Source organism: Rhamphochromis longiceps, linkage group LG10, assembly GCF_057381845.1.
Source record: "Rhamphochromis longiceps isolate RC_006_pf linkage group LG10, R_longiceps_female_GT1.1, whole genome shotgun sequence".
Classification (NCBI taxonomy): domain Eukaryota; kingdom Metazoa; phylum Chordata; class Actinopteri; order Cichliformes; family Cichlidae; genus Rhamphochromis; species Rhamphochromis longiceps.
In genome coordinates this window covers 1,349,629-1,362,213 of record NC_140566.1, presented here as the reverse complement: position 1 = coordinate 1,362,213, position 12,585 = coordinate 1,349,629, and the positions used below count along the sequence as shown (strand labels likewise).

At 43.8% G+C, this 12,585-nt stretch overlaps 1 protein-coding gene across 2 annotated transcripts in view; it reads left to right on the top strand.

Moving 5' to 3' along the window:
* LOC146660094 (disks large homolog 2-like) overlaps nt 1-12,585 on the top strand; it is a 178,369-nt gene that overhangs the window by 128,930 nt on the left and 36,854 nt on the right. Inside the window, exon 15 of one of the 2 annotated variants that reach the window (XM_085419775.1) lies at nt 820-975. The exons of the other annotated variant lie outside the window; for it this stretch is intronic. Coding sequence (XP_085275901.1) covers nt 820-975 — 156 coding nt within the window. The remainder of the gene's footprint in view (nt 1-819; nt 976-12,585) is intronic. 2 annotated transcript variants of the gene reach the window in all.

The window sequence follows — 12,585 nt, the reverse complement described above, 5'->3', positions numbered from 1 at the left end:
TGATGTTGTCGTTCTTTTTGCTCAAAGAGCAGGTTCTGAGAACTCACGACCGCAGTGCACTTCCCCAAGATGTGATCGAATTTGAGCTCAAAGGTGTTATTCGAGCTGGCCTCTCCAGATGTAATCCAGTTTTTCACTCAGAGGTCTTGTTCTGAGTGTTCACGGCAGCCGTGCGTTCTCCAAGATCTTCTCCGTGCTGACTCAATGAGCCCATTTTGAGAAACTCACGCCTCGTCCCATCATTTCAATCCCAGCGGGCAGCCTTGTGGGGGTTTGACCAGCCGGTTCCTTAATTCAAATTGTCTGGCGCTATCAACCATGCTACATTCAAAGTAATTAAAATCAATTTAAAATGACCATCTTGACCACAGCTGCATGCTTATATGTACTGATTTGCTGCCATGTGATCACAATAGGCAACTGAACAGACATACCTAACAAAGTATAAATGTGTAAATATATAATTCTGTGGAGGACATGGATCAAAGTGACACTATTACTCAATAAGAAATCAAGTGGATTTGTGGAAGTGAACTGTTGACCATTTAAGTTTGTAATTAAGTAAAAATTTGTGTTACTATGAATTAGTAAGTGTGCAACGCATGACACCCCTAGATCGGGTGTGTTGACCAGTAAGACTTCTCAGTGTGTACAGTATTTTTTCCCCTTTTAGCCACATCTCAAGGTGCGTTATGTGTTTTCTTCCCATCTTTCACGTATGTATTTATGCCAGTCTATTGTACTCCATCTGCTCCACCTCTATTCCACCTCTGCCTCTGGACACTAATCTCTCTGCTCTTGTCTCTCGCTTCAATATAGGCCTCCTGAGCCAGTTTACAGCACTGTGAACAAACTAAGTGACAAAGTGCCCTCCCCCCGACACTATTCCTCAGTGGAGTGTGACAAAAGCATCTTCCACTCTGCCCCACTCCCTAACTATATCTTAAGTCTGTTTCCTGACTTGGATATCACCAGGTACTTTCAACCACCACCCTCACTACCTTTCTGCACTGTACCACTTGTATCCCATCTAACTATGTGAATAGCATGCCATGTTATTATATAATTACCTTATTTCTTCTAATGCATTTGTTGTTTACTCCCTTGGGAACCTTGTCGTGATATTGTTTTTCTCAAGCCTTCCTCCTTTCTGCTGTTCTCTCTTTCTTTAGGACATTGATTTTTCAGGGTCATGACCTTATTCATTATCAAAGTTAGACCGAAGATGGAGGAAAATAAAGATGTGTTTGAGTAAGGTAGCTAATGTAAGCAGAGGGTAAGGAGTCCTCTGCTGACATTAGTGGAAAAAACATGTATTGTTGTAATACATAGCTCTTGTGGCCACAAGTTATTAATACATAGCCACAATATCAATAACTGATGGCCATGGTGTAGAAACGTTTGGAAATGCAATAACCAATATTTTTGGCAACACTCTTCTAACTTACAGTCACAAGTTACTTACTCATGGCCTTCCATTACTAACTCATTGACTGCCACAGCCAGGCAAAGGGAACCAAGAACAGGACACAAACATATATTTACGATTTTATTTACTTAGAGGCAGATTATAAGTCAAAATGGAAATAGACTGCAGGTAAGGCTGTTGAGCTGGACAGAGTTGGCAGGTGAGCAGGGTGGTCCTGAAACTGAGTCCTTACTGAGACTAAAAGATCGCTGCCTGAGGCACTGTGCCTCCCCCTTCTGCCTTAGCTGGAATGGATCGATGTAGGTCATGGATGCATGGGGACTTCCCCTTTTCTCGTTCCCCATTCCTTTCGCTCCCCCGTGTGCTGCGTTGGCCAGCACGGTGCATGTCCGGGGTCCTCCTGAAGGAATTTGTGTCTGAGTCCTGTGTTCACCCCTCTGGGGTGGGGTGGGCACCTTCTGCTCTGCCAGGAGATGGCAGGGGTGACGGGGATGGGTGCCACCCCTGCCCCCTCTCGGTTGTGTCGGCTGGTATCCTGGGCTCTGGGTGTGTTTGCTGTCCCGTGTAGCCAGCATGTGAACAACCCTATGTCCTGTTGTTTTTTCCATTTTCTGCTCTGTTCTTGCTTGAGTGTTTGGTTTCTGAATGTCATTGTGCATTTTGTTTTCTAAGATAGTAGATAGCTGTTGGTAGTGTTCAAATTCGATTGTTGGTGAGGAACTTGCACACAGGCTCATAAGGACTTTGACCTCAAGGTCATGTTTCTAAAGCCGTTGTTACCACGATAACTTGAGAAAGATGTCACCCTGGACTTTTAAAATACCATATGTGTTTCTATTAAAAATCTCTAACAGGTTTGAATCTCAGTGGCCTCAACCTCAACGTCAGAGATAAAATTTTCTGAAGATCTTGTGAATGTGGTACCTCTAGAAGGAGGTCACATAGGCTTTTCAGATTTAACATCCATAACATCCAAAATCCATTTTACATTTTAAGCTGGGTAATTGATCTGTGGCAAATGCAGGGCTCAGCTAATATGGATATTTTCAACTGGATCAGTTGAACTTTCATAGAATTTCATAGAACCTTGGTGGTTCTTTACACTATACATTAGTGGTGCAACGGTTAGGATAGGATGGGAGGCAGAGCCTTCAGTTTTCAGGCCCCTCTTCTGTGGAACCAGCTTCCAGTTTGGATTCGGGAGACAGACACTATCTCTACTTTCAAGATTAGGCTTCAAACTTTTGCTAAAGCATATAGTTAGGGCTGGACCAGGTGACCCTGAATCCTCCCTTAGTTATGCTGCAATAGACGTAGGCTGCCGGGGGACTCCCATGATGCATTGAGTTTTTCCTTTCCAGTCACCTTTCTCACTCACTATGTGTTAACAGACCTCTCTGCATTGAATCATATCTGTTATTAACCTCTGTCTCTCTTCCACAGCATGTCTTTATCCTGTCTTCCTTCTCTCACCCCAACCAATCACAGCAGATGGCCCCGCCCCTCCCTGAGCCTGGTTCTGCCGGAGGTTTCTTCCTGTTAAAAGGGAGTTTTTCCTTCCCACTGTTGCCAAAGTGCTTGCTCATAGGGGGTCATATGATTGTTGGGTTTTTCTCTGTATCTATGAAGCACCTTGAGGCGACTTTTGTTGTGATTTGGCGCTATATAAATAAAATTGAATTGAATTGAATCGGATCACAGTTTTAAGTCACGGATCCGATCAATTTTCAGATCAGCAAAAAAAGAAAAAAGACAAAAATTGAACATTTACTTATTGAAGTATTTTTTGCCTGTTAAAACATTCAACTCAAGATTCATTCCACGCAAGTATTAAAAAAAATATGGTTCAATATGGGGCAGTATAGGGCTTTGTATCTACCACTCAATTCAATTCAATTCAATTTTATTTATAAAGCACCAAATCACAACAACAGTCGCCTCAAGGCGCTTTATATTGTAAGGTAGACCCTACAATAATACATATCGCTCATTATATCGCACTCTGCTGTGATATGAGCTGTCACGGTCACGTAGCTTTCCGTTGTCCCGGAGGTCCACCCATTTGTAGTAGTTAGGGCAACAGAATATGCCTGGGACATTTCAGCCATAACTTAAATCTTTTTCTGATCATACATGCTTGGAATGATCTTGCCACTAAAGTGGACACGCAACGAGATATCATAGCGTGGCTCGAGCACGTTCATCATAGTTTAAACCCCTTGTTTTGCACAAAGGAATACGGCCTCCCGTCTGCAGCTAAACACCCCAATAGCTTTTGTAATAGCTTTAGCCCGGTCAGATTGGGCAGCAAAGGGCTGCTTAAATACTGCAAACTCCTCTGCTCCTCCACTCACTCCACTCCACTTCGCTAGCGCTGACCATAACTATTGCTTGACAGACCCACCACGCCACCATACACATATTTTTTTTTCTTCTTTTTCGAATCTTAGGAACCGTGGAGTGGGATCGGTTCAGATTACGGATCAACCATGATCCGTTGCACCACTACTATACATGCTTCCCTTTGGCAGTATAATTTGAAGACATGGCATACATTTTTATTGCTATGCAGGTAATGCCCATTTATATCTGTAAATGAAGCATCCTTGTCAGGTGCCCAAAACACCTGAACAGGCTCCTTTTGATGTGGAGGAGCAGCGGCTCTACTTTGAGCCACTTCAGATGGCTGAACTGTCTCTTAAGGTGGGCATACACTGTGCAATTTTTGGCCCATTTAGAAATGATTATTCAGTCGTTTTAAGTATCGGCCTGAGTTTCGCCTTAATCGTGAGTTGTGCATCATCGTGTAATATACATGGGGTAACGAGAAGCGATTAACACCTCACGACCAGCTCCCAATCAGCAATCGTATCGTTGCAAGAAAATCAAACCTGTTTGAAATCCTGTCGCCCCTCATGAGGGTGTCAACAAAACCCACCCTGCACATGGACAAACACAGAAATGGAAGTGAAAAAGATGGAGCAGCATGGCAGTGCAGCGTGTGATCTGGACACAAGCGATGGAGGCACAACTTGTAGAACTATGGCAAGCTCATCCGAGCCTTTTCGATGTGGCCTCACAAAATTATCACGACCGCAACAACCGTGAAAAGAGCTGGATGGACATTGCTGCTCAATCACAGCTGCCTGGTCAATGTTTTTCATTAGCGATTTAGCAAAGTTGATGTGGTGGTGTGTGTCTGTGTGAGTGAAAGACAGAGAGAGAGGGAGGGAGAGTGAGAGACAGATTTTGTGTTATAAGCTTCATATTACCACTTCATATTATAGATGCACAGTGTGAGCACTCAGGTGGCATAAGAGCATCGGGCCGTATAGTGTGAGACCCTGCATTATGACCTACGAACTTCTAACCCCTGTGATTCAGTCGTACAGTTTGAGCAGGAGCTGAATAACATGACTGAAAAAAATCGCACAGTGTTTGCCCGGCTTAAAAGAGAGGCCAGCCACCCTTCGAAGGAAGCTCATTTCTGCCACTTGTATGTGTTATGTCCTTCTTCCAGTCACTACCCACAGCTCATGACCATAGCTCAGGGTAGGGACGTAGAGCGACTGGTAAATTGAGAGCTTTGCTTTTTACACTCAGCTCTCTCTTTACCATGACGGACCAGTACAGCGTCCGCATCACTGCAGACGAAGCACCAATCTGGCTGTTGATCTCCCGCTCCCTTCTCTGGTCAGTCGTGAACAAGACCCAGAGATGCACTCCGCCCTTTTCCGGCTCAGGACCATAGCCTCAGATTTAGGTGCTGATTCTCATTCCCACTGCTTCACACTTGGCTGAATGGCTGTGAACCGTTCCAGTGCGAACTGTAGACTATCACCTGATGAAGTCACCAGAACCACATCATCTGCGAAAAGCAGAGATGAGATTCTGAGGCCACTCAAATGAAAGCCTTCCTCCACTATGCCTACAAATTCGGTCCATAAAAATTATGAACAGAATCGGTGACAAAGGGCAGCCCTGGCAGAGTCCATCACCTACCGGAAAAAAGTCAAACTTATTGCCGGATATGCAGACCAAGCTCTTGCAACAGTTGTATAAAGATCGAATGGTCCATAGCAATGTCCCAGACACCTCATACTCCCGAAGCATCTCCCACCACTGACACTCCGAGAGACACGGTTGAATGCCTTTTCCAAGTCCAAAAGACACATGTAGACTGGTTGGACAAACTCCCATACGCCCTCAAGTATCCTCGAGAAGATAAAGAGCTGGTCCAGTGATCCATGACCAGGACGAAAACCACATTGTTCCTCCTGTTTCCGAGATTTGACTAACGGACAAACTCTCCTTTCCAGCACCCTGGCATAAACGTTCCCACGAAAGTTGAGGAGTGTGATCTCCTGTAGTTGGAATACACCCTCCAGTCCCTCTTCTTAAAGATTTGCAGACTGGGGTGGTGGTTCCCATTCAGACGTACCGCCCTGATCTCCACGCAAGTCTCCAGAGGTGTGTCAGTCAAGACCTACAACATACAGAGACTACAGGAACTCAGGGTGAACCTTGCAGCCAAGGAGGTGTGTAACTGCCTCAGTGACCTAACCTCTGGAGATAGAAGAGTCTTCCCCTTGCCCCCAGACTCTGCTTCCTCCACAGAAGACATGCCAGTGGGATAAAGGAGGTCCTTGAGGTATTCCTTCCACCACCCGACAATTTTAAAGTTGAAGTCAGCAGTGCTCCACCACAGTGCATGTAGAACACCACTTTCCCCTCCTGAGTCACCTGACGGTTTGCCAGGATCCCTTCAAAGCAGTCCGAAAGTCTTTTTCCATGGCCTCTTTGAAGTCCTCTCACACCACTAGTTTTTGCTTCAGCCACTGCCTGAGCCGCATTCCTTTTGGCCTGTCGGTACCTATCAGCTGCCTCTGAAGTCCCACAGATTAGCCAAGCCCGGAAGGACTCCTTCTTCAGCCTTGTGGCTCCCTTCACCTCTGGTGTCCACCATTTGGTTTGGGCATTACCACCACAACAGGCACCAACCACCTTGCGGCTGCAATTCAGTCAGGGGGTCCGGCAGTCGAGGTGCTGAACATGGTCCATTTGGACCGGGGCCTCTGCCTGGCCTTAGTATACATTTGATGTGCCAGGTTTGTCCAACATCCTCCCCCGCCAACTGATCCAACTCACCACCCGGCGGTGATAACTTGACAGCTCAGCCCCTCTCTTGTGTCCAGAACATACGGGTGCAGGCAAGTCTGCTGGACCAGACAGGGTGAGTCCCTGTGTCTTCAAGGCCTGTGCCCCCCAGCTTTATAGAGTCTTTCATAAACTGTTCATGATGAGTCTGAGTCTGCAGAGGGTCCCAGTGCTGTGGAAGATGTCAGGCCTCGTTCCTGTACCAAAGATGCGACATCCCAGTGGTTCCCAGGATTACTGACTTCTGAAGTCTTAAAAGACTGATGATATGTGTGTCCTCAACATTGTGTGTCTGACAAGGTGATCAGCAACACAGGGGCACCACAAAGGCTGTCCTCTAAACCACAGACTTCACCACTGCAAAGAAACCTGCCATGTTCAGAAGTTTTCTCATGACTCTGCTGTGGTTGGATGCAGCAGTGAAAGTGAAGAGACAGAGTACCGGGCTGTGGTTGACTCCTTTATAACATGGTGCAAGCAGAATCACCTGCAGCTCAATGTGACAAAGACAAAAAATTGACCCTAACTTGAGGAGGACCAGGAAACCAGTGGCGCCTCTTTCAGTCCAGAGGGTAGATGTGGACATCGTGGTGGACTATAAATACCTCAGAGTACACATTCTCTATGCTGTTGCATAGAGAGGGTTGCAAATGCCAACAGACTTAATAAACGGATTCGCAAGGCCAGTGATCTTGTGAGGATGGAGCTGGACTCTATTAAGGTGATGTCAGAAAGGCAGATGTTATCTCCATGTGGTTATCTCCTTGTACAACTCCTCCATCTAATGCACAGTGCAATAGTTACACCCTCCTCTACAGTGATAACTGCTCTGCCCTCTTGAGTCAATGCCTCCATTCTTCCAGGGCTAGTTTAACGGCTAGGAGTTTTTTGTCATCACTGTCATACTTCTTCTCTACAGGGGATAAACTACGTAAAAAGAAAACACACATATGCAGGTTATCATCTATTTGATGTAAAAATTTAGGTCCCCCTCTGTATTAAGAGATATTAAGAGAGTGGAACTATTGCAGTGTGTACTCGTGCTGGGACTCATCCTGTCTGGTCATGCATACTTACCTGAGTATAGTGTTTCTGAACGTGGTCGTACGTGAAAGTGATGGGTGGCGGAGAGGTGTCGGGTTTTTCACTGGAGGCGAAGGTGCAGTAAGGAGAGAAAGGGAGAGAGAGTGGTGTGGCTGTGGACTGCAGGCTCACCACAGTTAAGTCAGTAGGAGCTGAGCATTGACTGCAGTATCAAATCAGTTGAAGAACAAATTCAAGTCACTGGCTCTGTCCCCAGCAGCTTCTCTTCTATTGGATGGTTTGAATCCTTAATGACACTCCAGACCTCTCTGCTGTTTTGCTGGAGTTTCTGCTCTAGCTTTCTCCTGTTATTGTTCTTAGTTTCTCTGATCTTGCCGCTCAATAATCCCATTCTCAGCTCCACTTTATTTCTCACTCTGAAAAACATCCCCTTGTTATTGAGGAGGTCTTTGATGTCATTAGTCGCCCATGGCTTGTTATTTGGGTAGCAGAGAGTCGGAGCTGGGACAGTGGAGCTAGTGCAGAAGGTTATGTTGTTAACAAGAACTGCTTATCAATTGCAGAGCTTTCCCAGTCAGCTCGAACAGTTTGGAAGCCTTCAATTGATACATTGTCATTGAGAATATCCTGTACAGTGCACCGTTCAACCAATATGTTTGCTCAATATGTTTGGTAGAGAACACTATTAAACAAATAAGAGGCAGAACAGGCTGAAATACGCTGCATGCAGCAGTGTTATGCAAACTCCACTAATAACCATGGACAACTTGTCATTTTATTCTGTCAGAATACGATCTTCCTCTAACTATCATGTATCCTGTATTCATTATTTCATCATTATCCTGATGAAAATCTGGAATCTGTTCCAGATTGTAATTACTGTATTGTAATTTTGTAACTAGTGCTGTAGTATTGTTTGGTCTTTTCTTGCTGTTGTCAAAGCAATTTACTCAATGATGCTGAGAGAAGTAACTGTGGTCGATCTTGTGTATATGAAAGATGATAAATAAGGGGCTGGTTGAATTTAAAATTAGCCAATTTTTGTTGATCTCCTGCAATATTTAGGTCGTGCTCTGTAATATAAAAGTCAACATAGATTATTTGCTTGGTGTTTGCCAGGAAACATGATAATATTCATTTTGTGCATAAAAATGTGTGGTTGTTATAGGTGTATAAATGCTACACATGAGTACTTTTACCCTACTGATTGGTAGGGTAAAATTACTATGACATCATAATATCCCTGCTTTTGTGGTAAAAAGTATACAGTGTTTTCAATATGTCATAGTGTTTCCCTCTGCATGGCCTCTAAACCTGTCCCTGCTCTTTCTGCTCAGTATGTAGGATGTGTAGTTACTCCTTTAGTAATTGCTGATACTGTACTAAATGAAGCCCATTATCACTGGTGGAGGTCAGAGTCACTGAACTGGAGATGTGTCCATAGTGAATTGTGTTCCAGGGGCCAGAGCAGCAATGAAGATGAAGGCAAATGACAGAAAATCATCATTCAAGCAGTAGTGACACATGGTTCCATCAATCTGAGTTCACTAACATGAATACTGAATCGTGTGTAACCTTTCCGGAAACAATGTCAGACTTTTCTTTCGCTGCATGTTCTCCTTAAGTTGCTGGTTGTCTGGCTTTATAGATTATTGATGTTAGGAGAAAGGAATCCATTGCACTATGAATGGTGCAGCTCTCGTTTCTGGCCAGATTTAAAACTTAAAAACTCCTTTGTCCCACACGCCATCAGACTGTTTAACTCCTCCCTGGAGGGGAGAGGGAGGGGAAACAGGAGGACAAAGGAGGGGGGAACAACTAAGCTGTAGTGCCTCTTCACCTCACTGTACAATACCTTTTGTGCAATACTTTTTGTAAATAGTCAACAGTGCAATAGACTCAATACTTGAAATGTGCAATTCACTTGTATTTTTATTTTTATTCCTATTTATTCTATTTATCCCCTTCGTATATTTTATTTATATTGTCTCTGTATTTATATATATGTGTGTGTGTGTGTATATATATATATATATATATATATATATATATATATATATATAATATTCTGTAACTCTGTAACTTCTGTCGGTGCTGTGCTTTTTTGGAAATCGAATTTCCCAGAGGAACCCACCCAAGGGATTAATAAAGTTCTATCTAATCTAATCTAATCTAGATTTATTAAATTACCCAAAATGACTATCCAGAGTTGGGACCTGGAAGCAGCACCATAGATTAACTCCTGTTATTTCCCCTAAACCCCATTCCACATAAAGACTGTGTCTGTCCTAGACCACCAAAGAAAATCATCAAGAAATGCTTTAAAATTAAAAATTACAAAGAAAGAACAATCTAGTATCATCAAGTGCACCAAAGGGTAAAACAGCAAACTGTGGATTATTAACCATTAGGTCTCTTTTTGTACATGAATTAATAATCGATTAACATATTGATTTACTCTGCTTTACAGAAACCTGGTTAGAGCAAAATGATTATGTTAGTTTAAATGAATAAACACTCCTGAGTCATAGTAACTATCAGAATCCCTGAGGCACAGGCCGAGGAGAGGGTGTGGCAGCAATTTTTCACTGCACCTTCTTATTCAACCAAAAACCCAGACAGAGATGTAATTAATTTGAAACCCTGATGCTTAGCCTCACCCACCCTAGCTGTAAAAGTCAAACAGTTTTATTCTGTTGCCCACCTGAGTTTCTGTCTGATTTCTCAGACTTTTATCTGATTTAGTGCTCGGCTCAGATAATTGTGGGTGATTTTAACATCCATCTAGATGTTAAAAATGACAGCCTCAATAATAATAATAATAATAATACATTTTATTTGAAAGTGCCTTTCAAAATACTCAAGGACACTGTACACAGCAGAATAATAAAAGCAGCATAAAAGCAAGCAGTTTACATAATCATACAAGCATAAGACATAAAACAAATTTACAGTGGTTGCAAAAGTATTCGACCCCCTTGAACTTTCCCACATTTTGTCACATTACAGCCACAAACATGAATCAATGTTATTGTAATTCCACGTGAAAGACCAACACAAAGTGGTGCACACGTGAGAAGTGGAACGAAAATCAGACATGATTCCAAACATTTTTACAAATAAATAACTGCAAAGTGGGGTGTGTGTAATTATTCAGCCCCTGAGTCAATACTTTGTAGAACCAGCTGCAGTTCCAGCTGCCAGTCTTTTAGGGTCTGTCTCTACCAGCTTTGCACATCTACAGACTGAAATCTTTGCCCATTCTTCTTTGAAACAGCTCCAGCTCAGTCAGATTAGATGCACAGCGTTTGTGAACAGCAGTTTTCAGATCTTGCCACAGATTCTGGATTGGATTTAGATCTGGACTTTGACTGGGCCAGTCTAACACATGGATGTGTTTTGTTTTAAACCATCCCATTGTTGCCCTGGCTTTATGTTTAGGGTCGTTGTCCTGCTGGAAGCTGAACCTCCGCCCCAGTCTCAAGTCTTTTGCAGACTCCAACAGGTTTTCTTCCAAGATTGCCCTGTATTTGGCTCCATCCATCTTCCCATCAACTCTGACCAGCTTCCCTGTCCCTGCTGAAGAGAAGCCCCCCCCAGAGCATGATGCTGCCACCACCATATTTGACAGTGGGGATGGTGTGTTCAGAGTGATGTGCAGTGTTAGTTTTCCTCCACACATAGCGTTTTGCATTTTGGTCTCATCTGACCAGAGCAGCTTCCTCCACATGTTTGCTGTGTCCCCCACATGGCTTGTGGCAAACTGCAAACAGGACTTCTTATGGTTTTCTGTTAACAATGGCTTTCTTCTTGCCACTCTTCCATAAAGGCCAACTTTGTGCAGTGCACGACTAATAGTTGTCCTGTGGACAGATTCCCCCACCTGAGCTGTAGATCTCTGCAGCTCGTCCAGAGTCACCATGGGCCTCTTGGCTGCATTTCTGATCAGCGCTCTCCTTGTTCGGCCTGTGAGTTTAGGAGGACGACCTTGTCTTGGTAGGTTTACAGTTGTGCCATACTCCTTCCATTTCTGAATGATGGCTTGAACAGTGCTCCGTGGGATGTTCAAGGCTTGGGAAATCTTTGTGTAGCCTAAGCCTGCTTTACATTTCTCAGTAACTTTATGCCTGACCTGTCTGCTGTGTTCTTTGGACTTCATGGTGTTGTTGCTCCCAATATTCTCTCAGACAACCTCTGAGGCCGTCACAGAGCAGCTGTATCTGTACTGACATTAGATTACACACAGGTGCACTCTGTTTAGTCATTAGCACTCATCAGGCAACGTCTATGTGCAACTGACTGCACTCAGACCAAAGGGGGCTGAATAATTACACACACCCCACTTTGCAGTTATTTATTTGTAACAAATGTTTGGAATCATGTCTGATTTTCGTTCCACTTCTCACGTGTGCACCACTTTGTGTTGGTCTTTCATGTGGAATTCCAATAACATTGATTCATGTTTGTGGCTGTAATGTGACAAAATGTGGGAAAGTTCAAGGGGGCCGAATACTTTTGCAAGCCACTGTAAATAGCAGAGTGGAGAGGTTATGTGGGATAAGCTGTTATGAACAAGTGAGTTTTGAGTTGGGACTTAAAGAGAGAGAAGGAAGTGAGATTTCTTAAATCAGGAGGTCGGGAATTCCAGAGTCGAGGAGCTGAGCAGCTGAAAGCCCTGCTCCCCATGGTGGCAAGACGAAGAGAGGGGACAGAGAGAGAAAGAGAAGAAGAAGATCTGAGACACAGAGATGGGGCGGTGATCTGAACCAGAACAGAGAGATATGGAGGGGAGAGATGATGAATAGCCTTAAATGTGTACAACTACTGTGTACAAGTACTGTCGAGGATGACACCCAGAGTTTTCACAGAGGAAGAAACGGAGACCGGCGAGTTATTGATAGTAACAGAGAAACTGTTGGTTCTGGATAATGCTGATTTAGTCAACAAAGCATTTA